We start from the raw sequence: 14276 nt of genomic DNA, 5'->3' as shown, positions 1-14276 counted from the left end.
TTTGGAAATGAAAGTGAAGTTCTACAGTTTTGTGTGTGAGAGGAGGCCTCAGCCTCAGCACTTGATCCACATCCAGTCAGGACAAGTCAGCCACTGCTGTAAATGAGTTTTCTTGTGTTGTTTTGTGTTTGTTTTACTCCAGTGAATCAGCCCATCTGCTAATCGCTGCACCGGTGACACTAAACTGTCATCTGAGGACGCTCGCACCACTTCACACAACAAAGCAGCACAACGTTATAGCTCCAAATATTTGATAAGTTTTTATTTCTCTAGTGAATTCATATGTTGTTATTCTGCACAGCAGCATACAGGAAATCGTGGTAAAATATAAATAACAAAGTTCAACAGTGTTTTTCTTTTTCTCTTATTCATTTAATCTCCTCCCAAAAACAAAAACAAAACAAAAACAAAATCCTCTGTTAAAAGTGGCAAAATTTGTCATCATCAGCCTCTCTCCATCCACGTCCACTCTCTTTCACAACACACTCTCGCTCTCGCTCTCTTTCAAGAAATGTAACATTGAACAGCTAAACTTTAAAAAGTATGGGTATAATCATTATTTACAGACAATCACCTTTTGGTGAGCAATGCTTATAGCTTCATGGAAATTCACTTCCATTATGTTAAAATGCAACAAAATGAAAATACAATTATGTTATACAAAGATCAAAAATACTATCAAAAACCCTTATTATAAATGGCAGCACTATATCAATAAACTGCTGTTGACATTTTTTTTTCTTTTTTCTTTTTTTTTTTACATGTTAAGTACAAAATCCTGTTGAGGTAGCGCCCTCTGAAGTCACTTGTAATGTTAAAATACTGAATAAACATCACTTTATATACAATACAGCAAATCTCTCTCTCTCTCCTCTTTCTTCAATGCAATTGTTAATTTTTTTTCCTTTGGTAAACAAAACTGTCAGAAATGTGCAGTCCTGCAAGTGACACTTTCAATCATACATTCACAACATTTTTGCATCTTTTTTTTTCTCTCTCCTTGTTGTTGTTGTTGTAGGTGTTTTTGGATTCTTCAGAAAACAAATGATGGGATAAAAACATGTTGTCTCGGTTTGCTGACATTCATAACACCAACACCACCACCACTCAGAGCTACAGCTGTTTGGTATTGCAGCAGACACTGCCCATGAGACTTTCTAGTGAATACAATGTCAGGGCAAATCGAAACAAAACCAAACAAAAAAGAAAAAGCCAGAGAGAAAAGGAGAGACCTGACCAGAGAAAGGAAATCCAGTGTGTCGCCCTTATTTGGGAATGTAAACATTTAAAAAACAAAACAAAATGAAGGCTAGTATCTCTCATTTCTGTCTGCATGGAGACAGATTCTCATCACATAGGATTGGAGAAGAGGTTTGGCTTTGCAACAACTGATTATAATGTTCCCCAGAGAATAGGAGCCCTGCACACAGAGGCCACATTGTCTTGTCGTTTTTCTTTTTTTTTTCTCTTCCTGCCTCACAGATTGAATGTCAACTTTTTAAAGCAAGTTGGGAAAAAATATGGAGCTGTGGAGCTTTTTAGGTAGGCAGATGGGATCAAAGAGTTCCTCCTACTCCTCCTCTTCCTCCTCTTTCTCCAGTCAGACGCACACAACTACTCATTAATGACACATTCTTCAGCTTCTTTTAATGGCAAAACATAACTTTGGTTTTCTAAGACGAAGAAAAGGAAAAAAGAGTCGGAGCGAGCTCACAGCTCACTGTACAAAAATACTTGGTAGAAATATGACATTCATCCCCTTTTGCCAATGTCAGTGTGTTTCCCTACGTCACCAAAATACTTTTTTTTTTCTCTTTTAATGTATTCACACTTTGTGATTATTGATACATATGTGTATTTTATATGCACACGCTCAAAATGACTACAAACTAGAAAGAAAAATAAATCCAATGTATAAAGCATAAAATTATTCTATGTGGATAAAGGAACTATAAAAATATAAGAGATCTTAGAGGAAAAACAAAACGATAAAAGATAAAAATCAATATGTTTATGAAACTGGGATAAAGGCTACAGCCGAAATCAAAACAGTCATCTGGAAATTGTTCAGTGCAATTCAATTTACTTTATAGTCTTGTCTGGTTAGAATATTTTCATCCTCTTACCACCCACTGCCCTCCCCCCCTTTAATGGTCGCTGGGATGGCTGGTCTTTTGACAGTGGACAGTATTTTATCGTGTGGGCATTGTCCCCGTTGGCACTGCACAGGGGGCAGGTATAAGCCCTCAGAATCGGGCACACCACCCTGCCGTCCGGGGTCTTCAGGACGTGGGAGCCGTACACCTCCTCTGGCGCTCCGTTATTTCGGCAGAAGACGCAGATTTTGGGCTCCTGCTTGTTCCTGGACGCGGGCTTGTTGCTGCGCATCTTCCTCTCCATGCCGAACAGATCAAACCCCGCGAAGCTCCCACCAAAGCCCGCCACCGCCACCTCCCGCTCCGTCGGCAGCTGGACGCCGAGCTGGCTCTGGTGGAAGGGGCTCAGTATCGAGAAACGCTCCTTCAGGTCCAGGATGGAGGCCGGCGGGGGGCTCGCGGACGGGCAGCAGCAGTCCAGGTGTCCGCTCTCTCCTCCAACGACGCCGCCCGCGATTACGCACGGACACGCCGGGGAATCGTCCAAGCCCAGGGTCGCCTTCAGGGACTCGGTGATAGAGTTGGGGTTCTGGGGCATGCTCAGCTTGTTGTTCTTCGTGACCAGCGTCGTCAGTCCCAGATAGTCGTTCCAGAAATTGAAAGTGTAGTCATATGGGCTGCGCGCGTTCAAATAGTTGTGGTTGAGAAAATCCATGTTTCCACTTCTTCTACTTTCTGCTGCTGCTGGTCGTTCGCTCGCCGAGAAAAGCTGCAACAACCCGGGTAATCCGTAAAGTCTTTGTACGTCTCCAGGAGCGGTTCATGTACAGCGATGCAGGTCTCCTGTGTTCCTGTTATGTTTGAGCGTCCTGCAAACAGGCTTTCTGGTTATAAGGACCAGGAGGGCGGGGCGCTCTCCCTTCAAAACCAAGTTTGTGATCAGGTTGAAAGCAGCCTGCCTTTCTTCAAAGCCACATTCAGACACGTTTGTTTTCCTGTGGGCAGGAGGAGCTTCTCCTTTTCTTTTTTTTGTCCACAACAGGCTGCATCAGCATCCCGCAAAAGTTGTTACAGATTTGTGCGTAGAATATATATATTTATTTATTTTTTTGCGCACAAATCCTCAGTGTTGATGACATTGTTTGAGCGCTGGTACCAGTCAGTGGAGGAGGATAAGTCGGATCTTTGTCCCTCCTCCTCCTCATCCTTCATCCTCATGACACTAAAACATTACAGTTCCGCGTGTTTTGTGAATTAATATCGTTAATCATTGTGCGTGAACATCAACATCAACGCCAGAACACACACACACACGCACTTTAACCCTTTGTGTGCCAAGAGCAGAGGGCCTTTGTTCCCAGCAGCAGCAGCAGCAGTCAGCCAGTCACCCTCTCGCTGTCCCGGGAGAAATGATCTGTACTGATGCATCATGTTATTTTACAACTGAATCAACATGAAGAAACAAAACCTAAAGGTTCCCCATGGCTCTATTGTTCAAAGGCTGATTATAAAACAGTTTTGTTCCATTTTTTTTTTCAAAATAAAGTGTTTATTTCTTCATGAATACAGACTGTAAATGTCCCATCTGTCCTGTTTTACTGTTAAAAACTATGACTATATGAAGAAATTATACAGCAGGAATATGCAATCACATGTTTGTTTGCTTCCAGAGATATAAACAAACATGGGATTTCATCTCAGTGTGCAATAAAGCTACAGTGTTTAGATTATGTCGTCCATGAAAAACCCTCATAAAAATCCAGATAAAACATCTCATGCATCCACGTAATCATGATGTAAACATGAGATGCAGAGCAGCTGTTCAACAGGGGGCAGCATAGTGCAGTTACAGGTCAGTTCATTTCAACACACAGACCCCCTGCCTCCTTTCTCCTCTCCCCTCTTTGCTCTCGCTGAAGGAGAGGGGGCTCAGAAAAGCTCCAGAAAAAGGCTCCACAGCAATGATGACGGTCACTGACTGGAAGATGAAAGTGAGACGTGACAGATGTTGCATTACAATATCCTGAACGATGCCACTGAAACCATTTGGAGACAAAACCACAAAACTACATGGATTTGAACCTGAAGGGAGTCTGTTCTGTACAACCAATGTGAAGCCACACAACAGAGGACATTAAGAATAATCAATACAGCAGGTTACTGTTGTTAAAGAGCCATTTCACACAAATTAAAACTGTACATCTCCTCACTGAGCGCTGGACCCACACCAGGAAGTGAGAAAACAGTGATGGAGGTGTCCTCATTATTGTTGTTTAAAGAGGAACTGTGCAAGATTTTTAACTTAATTAAACAGCTTCAGAGTAAATGTGACTTGTTACAGGGAGAATAGAGGCTCTCTGCCTTCCACCTAGCGTCTCTTGGCCAAAAAACCAACCTTACAAGATCAGCACCTTCGACCCGGTGTCCCAGATCTGGTCTTGGTGGCACCACGACACAAACAAGCCCCGTAATCCATAATTTCTTGTTTATGACAGGAAAGACTACACAAATACAATACAATACATACACAAACATATATGATATACGTTATCCATGGTGTAGTGGCAAACACTTTAGACTGACCTTAGTTTTAAAGCCACTCGAAATTTTAGCAGAAGGCAAGGTTCAGTTGGCTTGACTCATGTACGTTACTTCCACACTCACAAAACACCGGAGTCAGGTCGTCCTTTTGTGGGTTTTATTTTGACGTTCCATTAGTACACTTCCAATCTTCTTTTGGGTTTACAACGGTCAGATAATGCTTCCAACTGCAACATCCGTCAGTAACATCGTAAAGCAACGTAAACGGTCAAAAAACCTTTTTATGTTGTACCTACAGTACTGTATAGCACCTCTGCTAATCACCATACTGACCTCTGAGGCAGGTCACATGAAGATTTAGAAAACATCTTCATCCTGCATCTGCACAATTCAGTCCTGTAACACAACAGAAGTGTTTCCAGTGGGAGCTCTAAAAGGTGACGAACCTGCTTGTTGACTTGTTGTTCAGTGCACAGTTGTGACTTTTTAAAGTTAAAAACATTGAAGAACAAGTGTGTCCCAGCAGGTTCTTGACAGAGAGAGTGTTTCCATGTGTTGTCAGATGGATGAAGCTGTTTTATGACATGTGTTTTCTTACTGCATTGAGCTCTCTGGGCCACCGTAGTTAGGACTCTGTCTCCCTTTTGTGTTACAAGCACATCATATCTGGAGAGCTCGTCGTTACATGTGCACTGATAGGTACAATCTGCTGATCCCTGGATCGTCTGTGCACCATTTGTTTTCATTACGAACCCCCTCCCCTCTTCTATGTGTCTTTAAATTTACAACACACACCTCTCCTGTCAGTGAAATTACAGCGCTCTGGCTCTCTGTCAGCTCCAGCAGCGATCCATGTTTTGATTTCTTGAGGTAAAAATCCAGGGGGAATATGAGGCAGCCGTCCTAAACGGTCCACTTCAGCGCGGAGCCTCTGATCCTGTGATGAAGCAGGCAGTTCAGGAATGTGGAAGCAGGCCCTCTTGAAACAACGATAACACGAGTGACTGGTGCTCTAATTAAAACTTCCAGGGGGAGGCTGCGCAAACTCACTGACTTGGAAGCTTTGCATCTATTTTTAAGGGATCTAATAAGAATGCACTTACCCTCAGACAGAGTGATAAAAAGCAGAACAAAAGCACGGCTCAGTGACCTCTGGTGTTTCAGAGGCCATTTCTCTCTGTTCTGTGTGTTCAGCAAGTTAGTTTAAAACAGTATTGACTCGCTCATTGGATTTCCACTCCGCAGCTCCCATTCAAGCTGGTGCAAAATATGAATTTTATGATGGAGCATTAATAATGTATGCAATCGCCAATTCTTTTTTCTTTTCTTTTTTTGCAAGCCTGGGCAGATTGTGTGAGCAGATTCCTGTGTAGCTGCGGTGTAGCTGAAATATTCATGGCCACATTATTCCTTAATTTTGTTGTGACTAAGAGGGATTAATACTCGTCCATTAACTAAAGCTAATTCTGCAGCCGCCTCGAGGTTGCACGGGTACGTATCGGACAAGGAAGCGAGATTAGCAGTGGAATGATGCATAACATCAGCGGGGTGGCTATGGCTGTAAATCGATTTAGGAATCACACTGACTAAGTGATTGTTGTGTAAGTGTTTTTTTTTTTCTTGTGCTTGACAGAGGTGGGGGTGGAGGCAGATCATGATGAAAAGTGGTGGCTGGCTGAGCAGGACACTTTAGCAATACAAGACTTACATCTATATTCTGCTGTTTGTGCTATACAGATCTGTTGTTATGCAATGCAAATCAGCTGAAGTTACTGCATGCAAAGAGTAATGTGCGATTTGTAAAGAGTTTGTGTTGCACTGGTGCATCGTACGTCATGATTACAGCCATCAACACAGTGTATTTAAGCAAACAGATGTGAGATTGGTCACATCTGGGGGCGAAGGAATCAGCCCGATTCATATTTGACAGAAGGAATGAGTCGGTGCTTTGCAGGAATGATCCCTTCCTTTCGTTCCTTTATAGCTGGTGATAATGTAAACACATGATTCGGGCTCAAACAGGGAACTCTTCTGGTTATCCTTCGTTTTCTGTTGCCTGTGGAGGTGGAGGTGGTGGAGGAGGAGGAGGAGGAGGAGGAGACGAGCTTCAGCCGCGGCCTTGGAAAAGTGAATGCGAAGAGGAAGGATTACACAGGAGCAGACACACACACACACACTCAGGGAAGCTTTCTGCATATTATTACACTGCTGCTAGAGGCAGCTGCCATGGATAAATCATTACAATGCTTTTGCTCAATGATACTTTAGGAGTGGATACTCCCTCCAACTGTATTTAAAGCTGATAATCCAGACCTCAGCACCAAAAGGGCCAAAGAAACACTCTTTTCATACAACCCCCCCCCCCACACACACACACACACACACACACACACACCACCTCCTCGCCGTCCTATCTCCATGTTTTCAGAGCAACATATTGATCACTGAAACAATGCATAATGGGTTTGCAGGAATTGCTGAAAAATCCATTTTTGCCATATCAATTGCTGTAATGAAGATGAATGCTGAATCACTCAGTATGAAAATGGCTCATGTGCATTTTGCAACCTGCATTTTTTTTTTAAAGCTGACTTTTTTTTTTATGACTGCTTCTTCCTCTTCTTCTTCTCATTTTGTGCCTCAGACTCACAGATTACCATGTGTTTTCATTCGCAGCCATTACAGCTCTGTTTGTGATTATGCAAATGAGAAAACATGCAGGAAATTTAATCAAAGCGCAAATTTAATTTCACGTGAAAGATTGCTCAAGGGCGGGGGGGTGCGGGGGGCTTGATCGCACAATATTGAGCAACCAAATTATGTTTAATATTTGTTTTTCACAGTGGGTCTCCACTTGGACACGCCACAGCTTTATAGGCTTAAGGTTCGCCTTGGTTTTGGAGGCTTGAAGTTAACAGTGCTGCATAAGGTTTGATTATCCTTTGTTCTCCCCAGAGATGCTGAATTGGAAACTGCAGTTAATGGGAAGCATTTCCATATCAGCAGCTGAAGCGCTGCAGCTTGTGTTTATGCATTTTTATTATTGTTGCATCCCCTGACCAAATATCTAAGTGCTCAGTTTTCTTTTGTTCCCACAGCTGAACAGCAAAGAAAATGGGCCTCTTCTTTTTTTTCTCATAATTGCACATAAACTCGGAGGATGCTATTGTGCCGTTGTGTGTGCCACTGTAGATAACTGGTGATTAAACTGAACGTTACTCCAGAAGCATGACAGAACTGAAACTAATAAAGCATGTCAGTCAATAAGGGAGGTGGGTCTGTTTATCAAGCTCACAGATGTAGAACAAACAAATGTCAGTCAGCTGTTGAAAAGAGAGAGACTCGACTCGGGCCCTGCCTGGTCTTCATGTGACCTGCCTCAGATTTCAAGGTAAAGACAAGAGGGGTTGTTCCCTGTCGTTCATGCGCCGGCTCGGAGAAACAATAACTGTCAGTGTGGCGCTCTGAAGCCCTGACACTTTATTTACACCCACTTACAAATCGGCCTTGTTGTACCAATGCACATGCACATCTAGGCACATGCAAATGAGGCTGCATGTAAAGAGGTTTCCTGCCAAGAGCTGCACACAGAGAGAGAGAGAGAGAAACCAGATACTTATGAATCAGTGCAGCAGTGAAGCACCTTCAGAGCAAATTTGTGCAAGTTTCCCCCAGAGATGTGAAGTTAATTTCACAACTTTATATCTTTTTGCAGATAGTGTCTGTCCTTATGAGCAGAGAGCAGGAACTTAAAATGCAGTTTTGTGGGGCAATGGTTCTCAGGTGTACCGAGCCTCAAGCACCCCAAACTGTAGCAGGCGTGATCGAACACACACACTTGAACCGACCTCCCACTTGGTATTAACACTGGGAGCGACCTCATTTGGTTCAGTCTCAGCCTCTCTCACTCCCCTCCTCACCCCCCTCAAATTGTTCTCAGGGCATCTTGATGACTTTACCCAAATTAGGATAACTTATAACAAGCACTTGGCTTGTGAGACAGCTGCATGTTTTCTGTTTGATGAGTTAGAATAAATAACCGTTTGGGTCCTGATGCTTAGAGTATAAAATCAACTGTAAAGACTAAGAAGTCACTGCAACCTTTAACCAACAACTCCTAATCAGTTTGTCCTTGAATCCAGGTGAATATTTAAAACCCAATTTTAAAAAAATCCACTCCAGCTGTTATTGCACATCATTATTCACAATGCAAACCCTTGACCAAAATCCTTAAATCTATACAGCATATCCTTGAGTCCCAGTGTGTCAAATTTAAAATTAATGTCAAGGTATTTAAGACATGACCTCACAAATGGGACAGACAGCACCAACACTGAGTCATGCCAAGTTGGTATTTGAGGAGATATGGAGGTTCAAGGCTGTTCATGTCTGTTATATTGACTTGCAATATGGAAACTGACACCTCGTGTGACGGCAGTGAAGGATCCATTGCTGCATGATACAGAGGAAGTGAAGATATAATCAAAGGGGAACATTATACTTGAAGATAAAGACAAATCAGATGACCATTGTGAGTCAGCTACTTCAAATTCCTCTCACTGTGACAGATGATTTTGTTGCAGCTTCAGTTACAAGACACTACTCAACTGCACAAGAAGCCAGAGTCTTTTGTATCCCAGCTTTATCCTACCAGAGAACAATGAGTCACTTGAAAACCTTTTCTTTGTGCAATTTTAAGGTTGTGCTGCTCCTGTGAAAAACAGCATCATTTCACAGGTCAAAAGTGGAGTTTCTAGCCAATTTGACGAATCCAACCATGGAAATTTACATTAATCTAACCAATTGGAGCAGGTTAGGTCTACAGTAAGACATAGGAGGGTTTAAGGCTCCTCTTAGTTCATGAACTTAAAAAAAACAAACTCAAAATAGGATTCAAGGACAGTTTATTACAGTTCATAGTCCTTGACCTCTTATTGGTACGTGGCAGGTAGGATCACATCTCCATACAAGCAGTCCTTCTCCAGAGCGAGATTGTATTGGTTTCCACTCCCTCCTTTGTAGGCACTTGTCACAATCCTGAGCCAGCCCTTCTCACCCTACAGGGAGGGAAGGGAAAAGAAAAATAAATAAAAAAATCTCAAGGTCACTTGGATTATAAATCAAGTGCACCCACTGCATTAAAGTCTCACATCCAATTTTTAAAATGCCAAGTTTAAAAAGCTTCTGAACCATGAAAAAAAAAAAAATCTTGGGCCGTTAAGATGACTCACCCATGGCTCTCCCCAGGAGTTGCGCACAATCCAGTATTCAGTGCCATTTTCTACTCCCCAGCCCGCCACCGACACGATGTGGTTGATGCCAGGAGTCTCGACATACTCCGAGTACAGACCCCCCGTGTACGCATCCAGTTTGTCTGTGGCCATGATCCCACAGCTGAGGCATTCAGTTCAAATGTAAGGAAACAAAAAACAAAACAAAAAAGTGATTTGTGACACGATTATCCAGGTTCAGAGTGGAGGGAAATTGAAACTCAGAACATTAAAAACAAAAACAAAGATTCAGCTTTATAAACCTGATTGGTCCTCCAGTGAAGATCTCTGCCTTCATATCTTCCCGTCCACTAACGGTGCCATAGTCGCCCACTTTCCACAAGGTGTAGTTGTGCACTTGTCTGCATTTCCCAAAAGTTGTGCAGGTGCCACATGCACTGAACGGTTTACACTCTGCAGAGAAAACAGAGAAAACAGATCATCTAATGCATGGAGTAGACGGTTCTGTAATGTTTCAGTTACTTACTCTGGTCAATGGCCTGGTAGTTGTTGCAGGTCTCGTCGGGGACGCCATGATGGTGGGCGTACTCCCACACACCGGCGTGGTCACCTCCGTAACAGCTTCCAGCCTTGGAGCAGTCGACCACGTGTTGCACAGACAGATAAGCAGACGGCCACACTGCTTTCCGCTTGATGTTGATACGATCTAAGAGAATATGGCAAGCGGAGTTAACATCTATAAGCCAAGTTTGACTACCCGGAATTGACATTGTAGATATCAACATCTTTCTGACTAATCACAACTACATTTTGAATAGTTGGATTTTTCATTCAAGATATCTGTAATGTAATTGTGACTGTCGAAACGACATATAGAGATATCTGTATTTCAGTTTTGAATAGGTAGAACTGAATTACAGATATCTGCAATGACGTCACTGAAAACATAATTCAACTCGTCGCACATCTTAAATGACAGACAATTGCATACATCTGTAATTCTGTTTTGACTAGGCTGAATGAAAGTTAAAAGGTATCTCAAACGTCATTATGACAAGTCTTTGTCCTTAATCTGCAACATAATTTCGCCTAGTCAAACTCTTATTCAAGATATTTGTTTATTTGTTTATTTGGGGATCCCCATTACCTGAATTAATAGGCAGAATGAAAGTTACAGATGTATCCAATTTCAGATATTCAGTTCAAGATATCTATAACTTGATCTAAAATTCGTTAAATTTAAGTTTGAGATATCTACAGACTAGTCAAAACTTAATTTAAGATATAACTTTAATTATATTATAACTAAATAATCGTCCCTTTTCCCCCCCTAGAAGGAATTGTGAACACTCTGGATTCTGCAGATATTTTGCAATGAGCAGGTTTAATTGCAAATGCTGGAAGAAGTCGGGCCATAACAGCAGACAGCATCTCCAGGATTACCCAGAGGAACAGATGCTTTAATGATGTCAGCACAAATTAAATCCTATTCAGCTCAATTTCTTCAGACTGTGGCAGAGATCTGAGACGATCTCTTTAAAGTTTTGCACATAAAAAAAATTAACAGATGGGAAGAAAAAAACAAAGTCTGACCTGCCATTGCACTAGTGGTGCCATGAGCCCAGCAGGAGCCGCAGTACTGAGGGATGTGCTGGTTACGGGTCGTACTGGCATAGTTGACGCCATTTACGTTCCTCCAGTCCCAGGACTTTGGCAGCTGAACCAGGTTCAGGAGTTCATGAGGACGGGCCGTGGTTCTGAAGCAGAGAAGAAGTCACAGCACAGAGCAGCTCTGAGAGGCCTCATCACAGAATAAGCAGCGGCTGAGGTATTCAGACAAGTATGCACTTTTCAGCCAAGTCTCGAATTAATCCCAGCTAACTACGGCATGAAGGGCATTACAGCAAGTTGGAAATGACAGGACTTTGCCGAGCACCATCAGTGACCCAACGGACAAACCACCTCACCTAAGCTGAAAATTGAATGAGGACGGGAACTTGAAAATCAAATTTTAAGAATAAGTATTTACAGCAAGTTGGATTATTCTCATCAGAGCAGCTCCTACTTTCGGATATGTGCAAAAATATCCTCGGGTTACAGAGGAGGCTCTCTGGTGCTCAAAATGTTAAATTCAATTACACTCCACTCGAGCTTCATACACTAAATTGGTTCAGTTTGAGCAGCTAGCCCCGTCATAATTAGAATAAACACAAGCTCACAGCGCTCAAGATGAAACCGACAGTCAACTCACTTCACCCCAAAGTTCGGCTTCCTGGGCGCCGGCCGGTAGCAACTCGGCCTCTCGCTGAAATAGTGTCTCCCTGAAACAGAGAGAGTCATGAGCAGGAAGCTGAAAATGACTGGGAGAGCCATGTTGCACTGCACAGCAACAAACCACTGAGGCCTGGAATAAACAAGTCAGTCTAAATACTGACAGAGAGAGGACAGCTGCTGCGCCAGGTGAGATCAATAAGCCCTGATTGGCTTCATTGATCTCACCTGGGAGCCACAGACACGGAGGCAGGTCAGAGGAGAGAAAACACATTCAGTTAAGATCTGATTATCTGCACAACACGTCAAACTGTGACTGTAATTCTCATCTGACACTTAGCTCCTCGAGTGTAACGTCACTGAAGCACAGTTAGAGAGAAATGTAGTGAAACAATATAAGATATAAAATAAACTAAATGGAAAATTAGTTTTAAAAAAACAGCTCTATCTCAAGAGGTTTAACAAGTTGCCAGATCTGTGGTGGAGTTTTTTTTATTTAGAAATGTAGCTGTGGCTCTTCAGACTGGAGAAGCGCTGTATAAACACAGTCCATGTTCCGATGTATCGATGTAAATCCACAACAGGTGATCTAGCTCACTTCTTTTGGTCACGCTGGTGTTGTGTTCAAGGTCTTATTCTTGTCTCGGAATCGACTACATTTTTATTCGGTCTTGACTTGGATTTTTTTTTAAGTATATTTATGGGCTTTTTATGCCTTTATTAGATTGTGTGGTTTGGAGAGACAGGAAATGGGGAGGCAGAGAGAGGGGGAAAGACATACAGTAAAGGGCCGCCTGATGCAGGATTCGAACCAGGGCCGACTGCATATGGGGCGCCTGCCTGCTCGACCAACTGCGCCACTCGGTGCTCCTTGATTTGAAATTTTGACCAGTCAACACCACAGCTGCACTGACATCTTTTTTTTTCAACAGCAAATGTCTCTCTGTCACTCGTTCACTTTGGTTTATGTGATGTAATTCAATAACTTTAAGAAAATTAAATTAATTAATTATTCTACAAAAGTATCTGCTTGTGTAACCATCTAAAAAACTTGCACCAGAGTCGACAGTGGGAGGAGACTTCAGCAGGTCGTGTGCTGCTGTGTTATTCTGTTCAATCCAAATTAGGTTTCAACTAAATATGGGTTTAGGTTCAGATTTGATATAAAATCATCTTTTCTTTTTAGCTGAGGAATAACGTAAATATCAAGCCACTTGATTATTATGAGTACTGGTAGTGAATACAGTAATGGTCTTGAAAATGGTCTTGCATCGGTTTGGTCTTGAGGCCCTCAAAGTCTTGCTCTTGTCTTGGTCTTGGTGTTGACTAGATCTCGGGGTCAGGTGGTCTTGACCACAACACTTGGTCATGCAGTAAAATCCATTCATATTGGGAACAACACAAGTTTGTTGCACAGCCCTCTTGTAGATGAAAGTGTCAACAAACAGGAGAAGAAAACTGTTCAATTCAGGATGGTGACTGCAGAAAGAATTGATTTGACTCTTGAACTGACTCTTTGCCTTCGTACATATAATCTGTGGCTGGGAGAAATGTCTAAAACTTTACATTTGAAGAGACTGAAATATTATATGATGAAGATAGAGGAGATGTATTTGACCCTGTATGGAATTACCTTAAAGGTGAAGGCTGACAGACTTTGGCTGTTGTATAAAGCCTCATTGTGCGTATGGGTAAATTAGTCTGATTGCTTTTTTCCACTCTTAAATGTTTTCCTTTTGTTTTTCTTGACGGTATTCGTCTTATTATTCAAGTATGACCATGGATACTGCTGCAAACAAAGATGTGCTATGTTCTGTGTGTTATGTGACTTTTCTTTTCCCTATGTCCTTTATACTTTGAAGAACAATAAACATATTTCTATATACAGTATATATAAAAACAAACACTCCATTCACTGATGTATTTTCAGAAAAGGAGGCTTAGGCTTTTAAATTTCTTGGCCAAAATGCTTCACAGAGAATCCTTTTATATAATGACCGATCACCAGCCAAACTTACAACGGACTGAGGATATTGATACTGTGGAGCAGCTGATTGAGAATAGAAATGAAGTCGTGTTGCCAGTTTGAATATTTATCAGTGTGAGCTGGAGAATACAAACACAGCATGATGTAACT

General features: G+C 42.1%; 2 protein-coding genes across 2 annotated transcripts; both read right to left on the bottom strand.

Annotated features, from left to right (window-relative positions):
* Positions 1–265: 265 nt before the first annotated feature.
* Positions 266–2942, bottom strand: nanos1 (nanos homolog 1). The gene has a single exon (XM_083980388.1). It carries the CDS (start codon positions 2809–2811, stop codon positions 2104–2106), a length of 708 nt encoding a protein of 235 aa, XP_083836514.1. The 5' UTR covers positions 2812–2942; the 3' UTR covers positions 266–2103.
* A 6626-nt stretch (positions 2943–9568) lies between these two features.
* On the bottom strand, positions 9569–12241 carry LOC310992961 (cathepsin Z-like; the record flags this gene model as incomplete). The annotated part of the gene is made up of 6 exons (XM_083981189.1): positions 9569–9694; positions 9869–10031; positions 10171–10321; positions 10395–10574; positions 11462–11625; positions 12120–12241. The coding sequence occupies 6 exons, from the start codon at positions 12239–12241 to the stop codon at positions 9569–9571; spliced, it is 906 nt and encodes a 301-aa protein (XP_083837315.1).
* Between the last annotated feature and the right edge of the window lie 2035 nt (positions 12242–14276).

The sequence above is a fragment of the Trachurus trachurus genome (assembly GCF_905171665.1).
Source record: "Trachurus trachurus genome assembly, chromosome: 10".
Taxonomy (NCBI): Eukaryota; Metazoa; Chordata; class Actinopteri; order Carangiformes; family Carangidae; genus Trachurus; species Trachurus trachurus.
Note: the sequence above shows the minus strand (reverse complement) of the source record. Positions and strands in the feature narration are given on the sequence as shown.

Excerpts from the sequence above, each read along its gene's own strand:
- nanos1 (XM_083980388.1), bottom strand. The coding sequence starts at position 2,811 with ATGGATTTTCTCAACCACAACTATTTGAACGCGCGCAGCCCATATGAC.